The sequence below is a fragment of the Pundamilia nyererei genome, unplaced genomic scaffold (genome assembly GCF_000239375.1).
Source record: "Pundamilia nyererei isolate P.nyererei 1_Seehausen unplaced genomic scaffold, PunNye1.0 scaffold00044, whole genome shotgun sequence".
Taxonomy (NCBI): Eukaryota; Metazoa; Chordata; class Actinopteri; order Cichliformes; family Cichlidae; genus Pundamilia; species Pundamilia nyererei.
The window spans coordinates 252996-266830 of NW_005187445.1; the positions used below are offsets into that span (position 1 = coordinate 252996).

The following is a 13835-nucleotide window of genomic DNA, read 5'->3' on the forward strand; positions in this document are numbered from 1 at the left end:
AAAAAGAGAAAATGTGTATACGTTATTATTCAGTGATTTAACAGCTCAGGTCTACTTGAAATCAGATTGGATGTTGGCCAGGAACTCAAAACCTCGGTTTTGAGTCAGTTATAATGACTCTTGTCACCAGCAGGTGGCAGTAAGACTTAATCCATAACTATGTCTCTTAACTTCGCCGCTTAACTTCGCTGTTCACGCTGCATCTCGGGTTTCTTACAAGTCGCCCCCACCACACACACACACCACTACCACCATCTCCGGTTCTCCATCAAAGGACCTTTTTTGGGAATTCTTTCCTTATCGGAATTGCATGTCTAAGAAAACAGATAGTGCTGACTGTAAATCCAATTCAGAGGCCACGTGTGACTGGTAACACTGGGATGTTGGGCTTTATTCTAGATTGTATGTTCTGGGAGAATTATTATCTTTGCGCAGTGAGCCTGGGTTCAGACGTGGAGCCACTGGACTGTCATAGGTAGACATAGACCAGATTCACTAAATTTCTCATTACACCCACCTTGACCCTGATACAGTGCTGGAAGAGATGTATCATCTTATAACATAGGGGTCTACCACAGAACAGCATACTGGTTTAATCTAGTCAGCTCAAAGGAAACAGCTGTCAGGGGCTGCGCTCATGAGTATCGTTGTTATGAGACGATTACGCACGAAGTTAGAAAATGGTAAACATGCCGAGTGGAATTTTTCCATTATTGTCGAGTTGATGAGATCTGACTGTAGAGGGCGTGATGGGACCCGATGTCAGAACTGGTTTAAAATAATTCCTAAAATATGGTTTTGTTTTCGTTATTGCGCTTTTGGTTAAGTACTCACCGTTGTGCGATAATATTTTCACTTTTATTTTGCTTTTTAAGTTAAGTTTCGTTTTTTTTTAAATCATACAAATGATTGCATTTCCTATCTTGACACTCCTGTTGTAGCCAAGTGCTACAATACCACCAAACAAACAGGGAAGGGGGAGAAAGACAGAAAAAACCGCTTAAGTGCTTAAACTTGCTTTTTATTGTGTTCAAGCGCAGTTCAGTGTGCCAAAGATCCTCGAAGAACAGCACAGGTTGTCCACTTGCCTTGCGCGTCACATACCTGAGCTCCGCCCCTCGCAAGAAAAAATAAAACCCCTCGAGACAGGAAGAACCTGTCAATTCCTCTCACTCCCAGAGCACAAGTTCTTCAAAGTAGTTTACTGCATGTTGTCACGGGAGCTATAGACTCACCACATTCAGACGCATCTCACAGCTCAACCCAAAACACTCAGGGCGTCTCACCTCAGCCCTCCATGCTTCTGCAATCCGGTGGGTGTTAAGATCCATGGAAGTGGCCGGCTTCTACGAGGAGGGCAGCTTTGCTATCCACAGTAGAGACAGCGTTATCAGCCCCATCGGCGGCGGCTCATATTGGAGGCTCGGTGACTCGATGACGGAGCTGGGCATTGAAGAGCGGGAGAGAGCGATAGACTTCAGTGTTTACCTGGACTCAGCTTTGCACTACCCGCAGCTGGCGGCGCAGACGCAGCAGCAGCAGGGGGACGTTTTCACAGATTTCTTGGCAGAGAACAAGAGAAGAGTTGCAGCTTTGCAGAACTACAAGAACTACTCGCTACTGAACGAGCTGGAGACGAGCCAGTGCGACAACCTGAGGGACCCCAGGGAGCCCTACGCGCTAGGTTACCCGGAGCTGCAGGAAACCCGCGTGGATAGCGTGCTGAGCCCTGAACTCGGGAGCCGCTACAGACCTGCTGCTGCTGTTGCCGCCGACAGAGAAGACAGTCAGGAAGACGCAAAGATGGAGAACGGCTCGTCTGCTTTTGACATGAGGTCCTACATTCATTACCAGTCCACTAGTGGCAGTCTCGGAAACATCTCCACTGCGTCCTCGACTTGTTCCAGCCCGCCCGGCACACCTGCTCCGTCAGGTAAAAGCAGGTCACCATCGCACAGCGGCAAAATGTCAAGCGGGAAGGCAAAGAAACGTCTGGACAAGGACAGTGAAGAGTACAGGGTGAGGCGGGAGAGGAACAACCTCGCCGTGAGGAAGAGCAGGGACAAAGCCAAAATGCGCAACTTGGAGACTCAACACAAAGTGCTGGAACTGGCCGCTGAGAACGATCGTTTACAAAAGCGAGTGGAGCAGCTGTCCAGAGAGCTGGCCACCCTGCGCAACCTGCTCTCTGCCACCGGACAGTGTTAAAACACACACACACATTCACACACCGGAGACTCTGCACGGATCTCCGTGCTGTTGTCTGATCATCGGTGGACTTTAAAGGGAATCCACTGTGCTGAAAACGGTACGCTTCACAGGTGAAGACGGCGACCACCAGTTTACAAGGACACTTTGAATGGGACTGAAGGAGTGGGTGCATGTATTGCGCAATCATTCACGACTCTTCACATGTCACCTTAGCTTTATTCTCAGATGTGATTTTTGTTTTCTTTTTGTGTGTGTGTGTGTATGCAGTATTTCTGTGCAGGTTTTACGTACATGCGAGTGAATTTCTACATTTTTTGTGTGTATTTGGAGCAGTGGTTGTCAAGGGAAGAGTTGTGCTGCAGTGAAATGATGCAACTCTTTGTAATAGTATTGGCAATGAATGAAATAAGTCTAATTATTTAATATTGAAAGGTGAAATGCTTTAATTGTACTTGATATTTTATTGAATTAAACAGATTTATACTTTGTTTAAACAATTTCACTTGTAAATCTTCTTTTTTTTGTCCCTTTGAGGCAGGTGAAGGCTCAGACAGACAGAAAGGGGCGTTTGCTTGTCTAATGCTTACACTCATCATAGACTGACTGTGTAATACCACATATTTCTCTTACAACATATTGCAGATAAGAAACTGGCTCAGCGACAAAGCATATTCCTAATCTTTTAATTGAGGCCTGCGTACTGAAATACACCCCAAAAGAAACATGGAGCAGGAATTTGACGTTTCTTCTTGGAGATGGAGGACATAAAAAAAAGAAACATTACATTATATGTACAGTATTTGCTCATGTGGTGTATTCATGAAGCAGAAAATGGCACCCAGTGGTTTGATCAGAAGGTAAATAGAGAAAAATTGACAAATAAAATAGAAAGATGATTTTTCTTCCTGAAAATTAAGAGAAAAAAAAGCTCTTTGAGTAAATCTGAAAGCTGTAGTGCTTCTGTTTACTTAATGATTGGCAGAAAAGTTCTCATATCCTGAAATACATCCAGGCAATTTATGATGAAACGATACTGCTGAGGGCAGCAAAAAGCATAAAAAAAGACCAGGTCACACTGCACGCAGCACAGAAATGTTGGCTTTATCTTTAGCACACTGCTCTGTCAATAGTCTGCAGGGTCCACTGCCCCAGAGAGGGGTTCAAGGTTGCATGGAAATTAATCAGCAACTAACCTCCTCGCACAACCTGAGGTCACGCTTCAACAGCCAAGATCTGGCTGGCAGCGAGCGCAAACCTTATTTTAACCCTCAAGTCAGGAAAAAGGAAAAATGTAGAAGTTTTTTAAAAAAAATGGAAGTAGGTTAGCTACAACAGACACAATAAGTTGACAAATGGTCTGCAGTGGAATTTACCAAGCCCTGACAAGGCAGTTCACTGTGTGCACAATATGAAACATATCTGTCACAAGCAAGCAAATCCCAGACTGAGCAGATAAAGAAAAGGGAGCACGGTGGGATTTTAAAGGATATCTATGACAATTCAGGGTGGGGAATGTTTTTCAACCCTTTCCTCAAACAGCGAAAAAAAAGTGCCTCTGTTAGGTTTTCTCTTTTTTAAGAAGTGACACATGTACTACACTGACAGTGAAGAGAAAAACGAGGGGAAAAGCTCACTTTATCTTCTCTTAATGAAGCATAAAAACTATGTGATGCTGTTTGTGTGCAGTGAGAGATGACATTTAGGATATTTCAACACACTCCATGATGAACAGTTTAGCTTTTAACTGTTGTGCAATATCCTCCCTTTCCAGCACATCACCCCACGAAGAATGCTACACCCACATTTAAATAAGACATTGTTGTACTCTATGTTCACGACAATGACTTTAAGTGGTTGTGGTTTGGCTTTAATCCCCAAGGCCAATCAGAGAAACAAAGCAATGTTTCAGAGAAGCTCTCCATTGTTTGTCAGCAGGGCTCTTTGCTCCCGTTGCTCTCGTTCTCTCTGCAAGCGCTGGCACAGACTCCTTCAAACATTCTCAGCATACTTTCTTCGATGACCCCTTCGTTTTCTACTGGAGCCCCACTCAGTCTTTCCCTGCTTCTGGCTCACATGCTGACAGGCAAGAGGGAAATTCCCACACAGGATGACCTCTGTGCTTCAGTGTTTAGCCCGGCCCCCCATGTTCGCATTTTACCGTCAATGGGCAGTGTCTGACCGTAAACTCCTCATTGCATCACAGCTCCTCCAATTGGTCTCCTATAATCCAATACAAACACACAGGACACAATCACATTACACACACACACACACACACCTGTTATCCCACTGCTCACTTTGTACTAGTTGTTGTGAAATTGAAGAATTTTTCTTATATGTGAGTCATTCTTATATGTTGGCAGTTATTTGTTCCTCAGAACAATTTGTTATAATGTTGTAACAGATTGTGCTTTTCCTTAAATAAACTTGAAGAACTCTTAAAATGTAATTTATCTTTAATTTATCCCTTTTTCTCATTTGTTTTTAAAATCTCAGCTGACTGCAGCAAGAGCACACTACATGTTTTATATCACACAGAAGGTTGTCAGAGTGAATTTAATACATTATAATGGAGCAAAAACGAACAAACAACATTTCAAAAACTACTGATTATGATTGTGATGCAGTGTTTGCTGAATGAAATACCTTTACAAACGAGGTATTTTATGACATGATATGTGTTCAGCTATATAAGGAGGTGACTGTGGCTCAGGACTGGATTGGTAGATCGATCCCTGACTCCTCCAGTCCACACACTAAAGCGTCCTTGGACAAGACGCTGAACTCGAAGTTGCCTCCGATGCAACCATCATAGTTCGTGTGAATTAGAAAGTGTTGAAGCAAAGATAAAATCTCTGTGTGTCTGTGTGAATGAGACTTGTTACAGAAAGTCCTTTTAGTGCATGACTGAGTAAAAAGCTGCAATACACATTGAGTCACTGATCTTGCAGCAGATTTAATGTGAAAACATTTAACTAGAAAACTAGTCGACTCTCTGTGGAAGAGTTAAAGTATTTGTGTTAATTTTTCACTTTTCTACCGTCAGAACTGAGCAGACCAAAAATATTAATCGTATTATTAGATTAATAGTTTTAATTCTGTCATATTATCTCACAGACTGGTAACTTGTTCAGCACATTCCCTGCCTTTCGTCCTATGTCAGCAGTTTCATAAGAGCCAGCCGCCCAAGCTGGATAAGTAAGTGGATAGAAGGATGTTTTTTAAGTCTAGTATTGTTGTTGCTGCCTAGCAGATGTTGCTTCATATTAGTATCCATCATAATCAGCTTTGTCATTGAGTTACAAAACACAAAACAACACATAACAATGATATGCTTGATATGTTTCTGACTATGAGTAGAAATCAGGCTGAAGCTTGTTGGGTCCTTTTAAACAACACCTTGAAAACTGTAGTTTCATCTTTGTTTGCTTTTTTAACGTGAAAGGCTCAATAATTCCCTAAAACATCTGGATACTATAGTTTTTAGCAACAAAATAATTCAAGCAGATCATCATTTGTTAACCAATATTTCCAGCTATTGATTTATGGCAGCAGGATAAATGCACGTGTGGCTCTATAACATTAGTTTTAGTATTGAAGCTTTATGGTACAAAAATATAGCTAACCTATATATGAGCACTGAAGTATCTCAAGGTACTATAGTGGGGCCATTTTTGTTTTCTGTCTGCACATCTTTTGTGTGTTTTTTTTTTTATTTTATTTAATTACCTTAAAACAGACGCACCTTTGCTGAGTATCTTGAACCCGGTGACCCTAAAGTACATGTGACAATATGCCCATGGAACAAATCTGGCTTTCTTTAAAATTTGGACCACCTTGTCGAAGCTGTGGTCTGTACGCATGAAACTAAACAAACAGTTATACTTCCACTGTGCCTGCAAGTTAACAAAGACTGCAACAGAAAGAAAAGTTCAAGGAGAAAGAGGGAGAATGAGTATCTTTTATCTGTACCGAGTGTGAAGAGAGAATTTTTGTTTTAGAAACATCTTTTCTGCTATTGTTTTGCTGTTTTAATCCACACAGCAGCAAGCAGTGAGTCACAGATCGGGTAGGCATCAGTCAGAGTTATGGCAAAAGATCAAAGAGCTTTTACTTTTCCTGGCTCAATGTTGAGGGCGCTATATGGACCAAACTGTATATGAAAGGGCTGTATGAGACACACATTATTGATTAGCTGTGTAAAATACGTGCTCTTTTGGGCCCTTGATATGAATCTCATTTCCAGGTGTGTCCTTCAAATGAAGCTGGATAAAATTTGACTTTCTTGCTCTTCATACACTTTCTAAAGTTTACTATCTAGTAATTAAACAGAAAATACTTTTACATTAAAAACCCCACCATATTTCTTCTGTATTATGAGACCTGTACTTTAAATTTGCAAGAAGTTGTTCCCATGTTTCAAAGTGTTGCTTCATTTCACAATGCGGCCAACCATAAGTACAACTAAATCAAGATTCAGGTAACACCCAGTTTGGAGAACTTTCTTTGACTTGCAGTTGGTTCATTGAGCAACATTTGAGTAATGTGGGACTCTTAAATACTGAGAAATCGCTCCTGCCGAAATATCTGTACCTTAGGCAATCCTTCTAGTTTTAGTCTAACTTAATCCTAAAAAACATGTATCCATTAATCTATACTACTATCGCAACACATTTCCTTAAAAAAAGGATTGATTTTACAAAGTGTCCACAAAATTGAGGAACTGAAGTTATTACTGAAGGACAATGCCACACGACACTTTTGACATGAGTGACAAATGCTGAGACTCGAAAGCTTCTGAGATTGGAAATGGGAAAAAAACAGGACATTTATATAGAGCTTTTCTGTTTTATTGACCAGTATAAGAGGTTTAAACTATGAGCCACATTCACCCATGCACTGCACTTTGTATTCTTATGTATTACCGTCTTATATATATATATATCTAACAAACTAACTCAGGGATGGAGAGGACTGAGCAAGAACACATCTAAGACCTGTCGATATTGCAAAAAATGCGTATTTAAACCCTGTCTAAGTGTTCAGAGTGGGTATATATAGAAAAATGATGTGGAAGATAGATTAAGTGTTTTGAAGTTTTGCACTAAAAACATAGACCCTGTAAGTTAACACTAAAGGCCAACAATTATCAGAACTGAACCAAAAGTAGCCAAACCCTTGCCATTTTTTAGCAACAATGAAAACAAATATGTAAGGGTGATTTTAACACTGATTTTGCCTTTTTATTTTCAATTTTTAATTACAGTTCCTCCTCCTAAGTGAAAGGCACACCGGATATCCGGACCATGAGTTGTAACGGGAAGCCAAACCGCCTGAGATACGGTAAACGGACCAGTACATGATCTGTCTTGAAGTGAACCAAGATTTCAACATCTTAGTTCACTTCTGCAATTTTTTTTGCTGTGGATGACTGTGAAAATTCAAGACTGACGTGCAGAAGTGACTTGCGGTCACTACGCAGCAAGCCTCCCTGCCCAGATCTTGCATAAGAGCAGGCCATCCTTGCAAAACGAATGCTGGCTTAATTATTCGAGCAACGTTTGTGATCAAGAAGAGTTTATCCTAATAAACTCTCAATGTGTGAAAATGGAGAGCATTCAAAATGTACAGTACAAAAACAGGGATGATTAGAGAACTAAATAATACATCTTTATTCACATGAAACCTGAAAAGACTTTCATTTTCAGCGGTAAAGATATTAGGGAAAATCCACTTGAAAATAATTTTTAAAGTGTTTAGAAAGTCACAAAGTTTACTTACTTCAAAAAGCACATTTTCATCTTTATATGCAGTCTTACAAAATATTAAAATGCAATAGATTTCTGAGTCTTCTTGAAATTTGTGGTAATGTGATAATTCATTTGCACAGTTTACTTTTAAAGTAAAAAGGCCACAATGCAAAAGCATCCCAGTAAAATTTAAAAAACAAACAAACTGCATGTACATTTTTTACCAAGAAGCAGTCACCAATTATTATTAGCATGTTTATGTAAAATATTAGATTGTGTTTATTGCATGTCACAATAAAATAAGCCAATAGATGTCCAATGACTGTATAAATAAAAAAGCAAGTTAAACAAGTTAGGTAAATTTCAACTGTTTGTTTATTTAGTTAGTTATTTGTAACCACTAAGTAGGAGGCAGCCTTACAGCCACTTTAGGAACTGCTAGCCAATCAATAGTCAAGAAAGAAAATAGTCAAGAAATAAAGAAACAGAAATGTGCACCTAAGCTCGTTTAAACAGTCAAGACTTCATCACTCAGAGAAACTGACTCTAGGTATGACTGCATGCACTTCACTGAAGTAGGAATAAAAAAAAGGAAAGGAAAGGAAACACAACATCCCACTGATCTTTAAGGTAATGAAGTTTATATCAATATTGAAAGTTCAGTCTAATGCACTGTTCCTCAAAGCTGCCCACCAAAACTTTCCTAGATTACCAGACAAATGAATCGCCATGCACACAAAGCAAACATCCTGTTTTATTCTGACGACCACTCCTTGAAAATGTTGAATATTGTGGAAGTGAAAATTTGTCCTCTGATGTACTCGGTGTATTTAAGAAATTCCACTTCCATCTAGAGGTGTATGATAGTACTGATACCAATGTGGGTTTTGGTATCGTATCGATACTGGGCCTCTGAATTCTAGCCCACTGAATTGTGTTAAAAAAAAACATGTAAAGAAAAACTAATACCTCAAATTGTTTCAATAAAGTCTGAGCCTTTTTTTTTTTTTGATGATGGTCACGTCTATTTTATTCATAGCTTAAATCACATATAAACAAGAAAAGCTGCCCCACTTTCAAAATATACACAATGCTGAAAGGTGTGTTTTGTTGTATTAACTCATTATTATAAAAAGTACAAATCGATGATTCATCTCACAAATCATGGGACACTGCTCTCCCCCATGTAAGCGGCCTTTGTAAGTTAAAACTATCAGTATCGGCATTGGCATTAGCAATACTGGGCTTGCATTTAATTGGTAATAGATTAATAGATTGATACCAAAATTTGCAGTATGGCACAGCGCAAAAATATGGCGCCATCTGGATTACAAAAGCCCAGCTTAAACCAGTTTAAACAGGTAGTTGAAGCCGTTGGGAGGTCATATGCCTCTGAGGCCGAGGGAGAATAATATAATAATGAAACACTGTACAGCAAAAACTCTCGGCTGAAAAATAATCAAATCACAGACAGCAGCTTGAATTATCATAGTAGTAGTGGTGTGTAGGCTTTGACTGACATGATTACTCAAGAGGAAACAGGGTGTGTTGACGTGGGTGGCAGCCATGAAAACATTTCACTCACCCACACAACTATGTGGCCATCCTCACGTTCACGTACCCTTACCTTTCACCTCATTTGTAACAACAGCTTTTGGTAGCACAGACTCAGCGGTACACAACACCACACGCAACACTTCTTTTTTTCTTTTTTCTTTTGTTCCTTTCCACCGTTTCTACGAAGACAATATCAACAACAAACCCAAAGGAACACAGTGATGACATCTGTGGTGAGGCAGGTCAGCCAGCTTTGTTTACATGTCGACCATGTGTCGACGTCAAAGTCATCTCCTTGCTGCGTTCAGCAAGAGGAAGGATGTGGAGCTTATAAGCGGGGAAGCACCGGCTCGAACCTCTTATTTACGCTATGACCTACATGCATGTTTTTACCCTATGATAGTTGATTAGTATATGTCACATCAGCGAGAGTGTCGGTTGGTCCCAGCAACAGCAACCGGGGGGGGGGGCAGGAACAGGAACAGGAACTGCTCACGGCTGAATGTCTCAACAGAAACAACCAAAGGCATCAGCCTCTGTCAGAGAAGCAGCAAAAACAGAGCTTTTCCATTTAACTTAAAAACAACATTGCTGCTTGGTTTGCAGAAAAATTACCCCCTGCGACTAACACATAAAAACACAATTTGACATGTTTGCGTGTAAGCTGTGCAGCTGCTTGGGGGGGAGCAGCAGGGGTGTAATCCAAGGGTTTTTCCAACCTCAGCGTCAGGGTGACTTCAAGAGGTCACAAGTTAACCTCGAGGACTCATCAGATGATGAGATGAGATGCAAAGTTCTGCTATATCCAGTCTTTTTTCTCACGTCTTTGCTGCCTTAAAACATTACATCCTTTTATTTGTTGCATACCTGTTTGATCTTCTCATGTGGTTTTTGTTTAAATAGCTACTAGGGGAACTAGAGGGGAAGTATCTCTGGGGTGGAAGTGGTAACTGTTTTGTGATAAAAGGCCCCAGTTACACAAAGCTTACAGTCCGAGGTCATAAATCCTTGTCCTTTTCCCCCCTTGAAGCAGGGATATCGAACTCATTTTACATCTAAAGAAGTTTGACTTTGTGCATTAAACTCCTGAGATAACCTAATATAAGTAAAAGAAGAGCAATTTCAACAGTGCGTCTCAGATTTTCTACATGATAAAGAGACGCTGCTGTAATAAATGAAAAAAATCAATCGGCAAGAGTCTTACATCCTTTTTCACATTTTCACATTTGCCCCATGGGCCGATTAGGGCGTTTGCAGGGCTGATTTTGGCCCCCGGGTCTTAGGTTTGACACCCCTGCACTAAAGGATATGTTAAATACGAAGCACCAGCAGCTCATTACTAATTACCTATTTAAAAAAAAGTTTAGACTTTGTGTAAAATGGAGATAAAAACAGAAATCAAACCATTTTAAGGGTGTGTTCAGGCAAAGCAATAAGAAGACAACATGTGAAACCCTGAAATGGAAAACATTTGCCTTTCGATTAGAAATTAGCCTCTCTTTTTTTAATGCTCTCTTTGAATTTGATGCCAACAACAGGTTTCAAAATAGCTGGGACAGACACATGTTTACCACAGCGTTGCATCACCTCTTATTTTAACAGCCTGTAGGCGTTGAAGAATGAAAGAGATCAGCTGCTGTAGTTCTGAAAGAAATATATCAATGAAGAATGGAAAGACGTAACGTTTGGAAAGACGTTTCAGCTACTCAGCAGTTTGCGGGGTCTTTTTGTTTTATTTCAAATGTGCCCTATGTTTACAGTTGGTGACATTTCTCGACTCTTACTACTACTTTTACTTTTATGGCGCAAGTTTGGGTGCTGAGATAAGATAGCATGCAGGCATGGTGGCAAATATTTCAACATTTGGTAGTTTGTCTCACCACTTCATGTTAAAAATACTCCTTAAGCATCTTCAGCAGAGGATATTTAGACGTTTCTCATGTTGTTTGGCATACAGTGTCCATGTACGCCAAGCAAATTGCAGAGAGCAACAGCTTTGTAAACTGTAACTTGGGTGATTCTGTTTGTTATTCCGTACCCTCTTTCTTAGTTTAGCACTAATCCAAGTCTTCATTAGGGTGAGGATTAGACCAAAGTCATAGCAGGATGTATAGGAGTGATCCATTAGATGACTCTGATTTGTCTGAGTGACAGATAAATCCTTATTACTAGCAGAGTGGTACTTCTCTCACTGGCACTTTTTGTATTTTGGTTTCGCTTCCAAGCGCGCAGAAGAGGCAGTCATCTAAATGTGCATGTAGGAGGACACCGTCAAGAAAGGTCAAAGGTGTCAGAAAGGAATAAGGAAAAGAATATGTGAACAGGTTTTGCCTGGAACGCATCTCAGAAACCAGTGTTAGACTGATCAGTACGCTTCATACATTCATGACCCAAAGAAGGCTGTAATGTTTCTGGATGTTGTTTATATATGCTTTGTTTCGAATTTTTTGAATGGACAGCGTTCAGTAACACTTGCTGTTGAGAGTCTTCCTGAGCCTTTAGGGCAGTGATTTCCAGTAGACTTTTTCCTGGCTTTACTACAGTCGCACTGAAGGGCCTGAGAATCATGTTCAGACAATATTGATTTAGATTTGGCATCACCGCTGGCACTGCATCAGTGGAAAAGAGATTTGTTGCCAGTAAACTGAGGTGTGAGTTGTTCAACCAGATTTTCGCTTTTTGTTTTTAATCATTTAATATCAAAAGGAGCCGGTTGAGGTGGCTCAGCCATCTGAAAAGGATGCTGTCTGGACGCCTCCCAGGTGAGGTTTTACAGGTGTGTCCAACCAGGAGGACCCGCAGCAGACCCAAGACATGCAGGAGAGGTTACATCAGTGTTTTCCCTTGAAGAGCTAGAGGAGGTGGCCGGAAAGATAAATAAAACGAGCATAAATTCTTCAAACTAATCACTGTGTTTAAATGATGTGCAATTTTTTTTTGATTCAGTTCAATTCAATTCAATTTTATTTCTATAACGCCACATCACAACAGGCAATTTATATTGTAAGGTAAAGACCCTACAATAACACAAAGAAAACAGAAAACCTCACCAATCATATGACCCCTATGAACAACCCCTTATTTGGAAGTAAAAACTCCCCTTGAACAGGAAGAAACCTTTAGCAGAACCAGGCTCGGGGTGGAGGTGAGCGGATGAAGAATTTTCTTCTGGGTTTTATGTTTCTAATATATTTCCAGCCTTTTTAAAACAAAAACCAAAAAAACCCAACTGGATTGCAGTTTAGAAAGACTAAAGAAAGACGGAGCCAAAGTGTCTGGCTCTGCCGACTGGTAACGAAAATCTTTTGCCTCTAAAGGTTACTAATTAACAAAAATCAAACTCTTCATAAAGCTGTCAATATTTTCAGTCTAACTCCTGGCACAGTATAGTTTTTACAGTTAGAAGAGATATGTTTATCAGTGAGCCTTAGAGGTGCTGGAAGGTTGATTTTATTACCTTTGGACAGAGATAAACTGTTTCTAGTCTTCTGTGGTTCAGCCAACCCCTCTAGCTTTCTGTTTGCTGGTAGCTGCCTTTCACAAGAAAGTAAATGAACATATTTTCTATTATTGGTAGAGTGTTTTTCAAACAGTGGAGTGCAGACCACCAGGGGAAACATATACAATAAAGCTAAAGTGAGGTAAAGGATATTAAACAAGCAAAAGTTAACTCACAATTTAAATAAAACTTAATATGTAAAGTGTGAAAATTGGTCATGTGTGAACATTTTTTGGCTCCTGAAGAGGGGCGTACCAGAAAAAAAAAAAAAAAAAACTTGAGAGCTTCCGTTTTAAATGCAAAAGGGTTAAACTCAAGACCCACAAGCCAAATCTGGCCCTTTGCAAATTTTAATCTGGCCTGCTTATAGCTGTGGTGTGCACACCAAATTAAACAAAGAGCCGCACCTTCATAGCACCTGACAGCTAACAAGGTAACACACAGTCCAACCAAAAGGCAGCTGAGGTATGAGACTGAGTAGGTCATGTGAAAAGAAGCCAGTTTAGGCATTAGCCAAGAGGCAGTTTCTGTTTTAAGAGAAAATTGTGTCATTAAGGAACCAGTTGAAAGAAGAAGAATTTTGATGTTTAAATGAAAAAAAAAAAAAAGGCATTTACAGCAAAGAAAAATATTCTTCCAGCTAAATCTCAGAGTGGGAAGTTCTATTCCTACATCCAGCTGGTTCCATGCCTAAACTGTGTTTCGCAGATGGAAAGTCGAGACGTTCTGGTGAACGACTGTGCTATCATGTTGAGTCCTGTAAAACGGGCTCGGTGAGACTTGCGGGCATATGAACGGGAACAGAATGAAAGATCCGC

At 40.2% G+C, this 13835-nt stretch overlaps 1 protein-coding gene across 1 annotated transcript; it reads left to right on the forward strand.

The window, feature by feature from the left end:
• The first annotated feature begins 1200 nt into the window (after nucleotides 1-1200).
• cebpb (CCAAT enhancer binding protein beta) lies at nucleotides 1201-2708 on the forward strand. The gene has a single exon (XM_005731585.1). It carries the CDS (start codon nucleotides 1330-1332, stop codon nucleotides 2206-2208), a length of 879 nt encoding a protein of 292 aa, XP_005731642.1. The 5' UTR covers nucleotides 1201-1329; the 3' UTR covers nucleotides 2209-2708.
• Nucleotides 2709-13835: the final 11127 nt, after the last annotated feature.

Bases quoted from the DNA above. Each gene is read 5' to 3' on its own strand.
- cebpb (XM_005731585.1), top strand. From the start codon at position 1,330: ATGGAAGTGGCCGGCTTCTACGAGGAGGGCAGCTTTGCTATCCACAGT.